This window comes from Oncorhynchus tshawytscha, unplaced genomic scaffold (genome assembly GCF_018296145.1).
Source record: "Oncorhynchus tshawytscha isolate Ot180627B unplaced genomic scaffold, Otsh_v2.0 Un_contig_3812_pilon_pilon, whole genome shotgun sequence".
Taxonomy (NCBI): Eukaryota; Metazoa; Chordata; class Actinopteri; order Salmoniformes; family Salmonidae; genus Oncorhynchus; species Oncorhynchus tshawytscha.
Window position 1 is genome coordinate 1 of NW_024606633.1, and position 2,500 is coordinate 2,500.

The 2,500-nt window shown below is 25.6% G+C and overlaps 1 protein-coding gene across 1 annotated transcript in view; it reads right to left on the reverse strand.

The window, feature by feature from the left end:
• Nucleotides 1-2,317: 2,317 nt before the first annotated feature.
• The window catches only part of LOC121842192 (protein PXR1-like), a gene marked incomplete at both ends in the record, with an annotated part of 2,699 nt that continues 2,516 nt past the window's right edge, over nucleotides 2,318-2,500 (reverse strand). Inside the window, one exon of the mRNA XM_042312267.1 lies at nucleotides 2,318-2,383. Within this exon, the coding sequence (XP_042168201.1) occupies nucleotides 2,318-2,383 (66 nt within the window). The remainder of the gene's footprint in view (nucleotides 2,384-2,500) is intronic.

Here is a 2,500-nt window from a genome sequence, read left to right on the forward strand (position 1 = left end):
TTTAACAGTTCTCTTTTCAGCTTATTTGTTTTTCATTTTTTCAAATTCTTTTTCTTTTATTTCTTTTCTTCTTTCCTCTTTTCTTTCTTCTTTTCTTTTCTGACTTTCTTTCTTTCTTTCTTTTTCTTTTGAGCCCTTTCTTCTTTTTTCCTTTTTCTTTGGGGACTATGGTTTTTCTTTTTCTTTTTTCGATTTCTCTTTTTCCTTTCCTTTCTTTTATTACTGACTTCTTTCCTTTCCTTTTTTTTTCTTTCTTTCGATTTTTCCTTTCTTTACTTTCCTTTCTTTTTTCTTCGACCTTTTCTTTCTTTTTTCTTTTTTTTTTCCCTTTGTTTGTTTCTTTCTTTCCGACCTTTCTTTTTTTCGACTTTTTTCTTTTTTTTCTCTTTTTTCCTTTCATTTTCTTTCTTTCTCGACTTTCTTCTTTTTTCTTCTTCTTTCCTTTCCTTCCACATTTTCATTTTTCTTTGTTTTTCATTATTCTTTCTTTCCTTCTTTTTTTTCTTCTTTCTTCTTTCATTCCTTTTCCTTTTCTTTAGACTTTCTTTCTTTTCGACTTCCTTTTTTCTTCTTCTTTATTTTCTTTTTTGTTTTCTTTTTCCTTTCTTTCTTCTTCCTTTCATTTAGACTTTTCTTTTCTTTCCTTTTCTTTTTTTCTTTTTTCTTCCTTTCATTTTTTTTCTTCTTTCCTTTTTCTTTTTTCTTTCTTCCTTTGTCTTCTTTCTTTTCTTCCTTTTTTCTTACTTTTCTTTCTTCTTTTCCTTATTCCTTTTTTTTTTTTCTTATTCTTTTTTTTTTTCTTTTCTTCTTTCTTTCTTTTTCTTTTCTTTTCCTTTCTTTCCTTTCCTTTCTTCTTTAGACTTTTCCTTCTTTTCTTTCCTTTCTTTTTTCTTTTTTTTTCTTCCTTTCTTTTTCTTTTCCTTTATTCTTCCTTCTTTCTTTGTTTTTCCTTTCCTTTCTTTTCTTTTCTTTTTTTTTCTTTCTTTTCCTTTCCTTTTTTAACCTTTCTCCTTTCCCTTTTTTTTCCTTTCCGACGATTTTGTTTCTTTCGACTTTTTTTCTTTCTTTCCTTTCCTTTTTTTTTTCTTTTCTTTCTTTCTTTCTTTTCTTTCGATTTTCTTTTTCGATTGTCTTTCTTTTGACTTTCTTCTTCTTTCTTTCTTTTCTTTTCTTTCTTTCCTTTCTGATTTTTTCTTCTTTTTTTTTTTCCTTTTCTTTTCTTTCTTTTTTCTTTTTCTTTTTTTCTTTCCTTTTTTCTTTCTTTTTTTCTTTCCTTTTTCTTTCTTTTTCTTTTCTTTCTTTCTTTCTTTCCTTTCCTTTCCTTTTTTCCTTTTTCTTTTTTCCTTTTCCTTTCCTTTTTCCTTTGTTTTTTCTTCCTTCCTTTTCCTTTTTTTTTTTCCTTTTTTTTTTCCTTTCTTTCTTTATTTGTTTTCTTTCTTTCTTTTTCTTTTTTTTCCTTCCTTTTTTTCTTTCTTTCCTTTTTTCGAGTTTTTCTTTCTTTTTTCTTTCTTTTTCTTTTTTTTCTTTTTTTTTCTTTCCTTCTTCTTTTTTTTCTTTCTTTCCGACGATTTTCTTTCCTTTTCCTTCTTAAAATTTTTTTTTTCTTTTTGATTTTTTTCTTTTTCCTTTCCTTTCTTTTCCTTTTTTCCTTTCTTTCTTCCTTTCTTTCTTTTTTCTTTCCTTTCTTTTTCCTTTCCTTTTCCTTTTCTTTTTTCTTTTCTTTCTTTTTTTTCCTTCCTTTCTTTTCCTTTCCTTTTCCTTTCCTTTCCTTTCTTTTTTCTTTTTTCTTTTCTTCTTTTTTCCTTTCCTTCTTTTTCCTTCTTTCAGATACTTTTTTTTCATCTTCTTTCCTTCGATTTTTCCTTTTTTCTTTTCCTTTCCTCTTTCCTTTATCGATTTTTTCCTTTTTTCTTTTCTTTCTTTTCCTTCTTTCTTTTCCTTTTTTTCTTTCTTTCTTTTTCCTTTCTTTCCTTTTTTTTTCCTTTTTTTTTCCTTTCTTTCCTTCTTTTTCTTTTTTCTTTCCTTTTTTTTCTTTCGATCTTTTTTTTTTTTTTCCTTTCCTTTTTCTTTCTTTTTCTTTTTTTCTTTCCTTTTCCTTTTCTTCCTTTTCTTTTTTTTTCATTTTCAGACTTTCTTTCTTTTTTTATTCTTTCTTTTTTTTTTTCCATTTCTTTTGTTTTTTCCATTTTTTTCCTTTCCTTGTTTTTCCTTTCCTTTCCTTTTTTTTTCCTTTTTTCTTTTTTCTTTCTTTTCTTTCTTTCTTTTCTTTTATTCTTTCCTTTTTTCTTTTCCTTTCTCCTTCTTTCCTTTCTTCTTTTCTTTCTTTCTTTCTTTCTTTTTCCTTTCCTTTCTTCCTTTCTTTTTCTTTTTTTTTCATTTCCTTTCTTTTCCTTTCTGACTCTTCTTTTTTTCTTTTTTCTTTTCTTTTTCCTTTTTCCTTTTCTTTCTTTCCTTCCTTTCTTTCTTCTTTCTTTCCTTTTTTCCTTTGTTCCTTCGACAT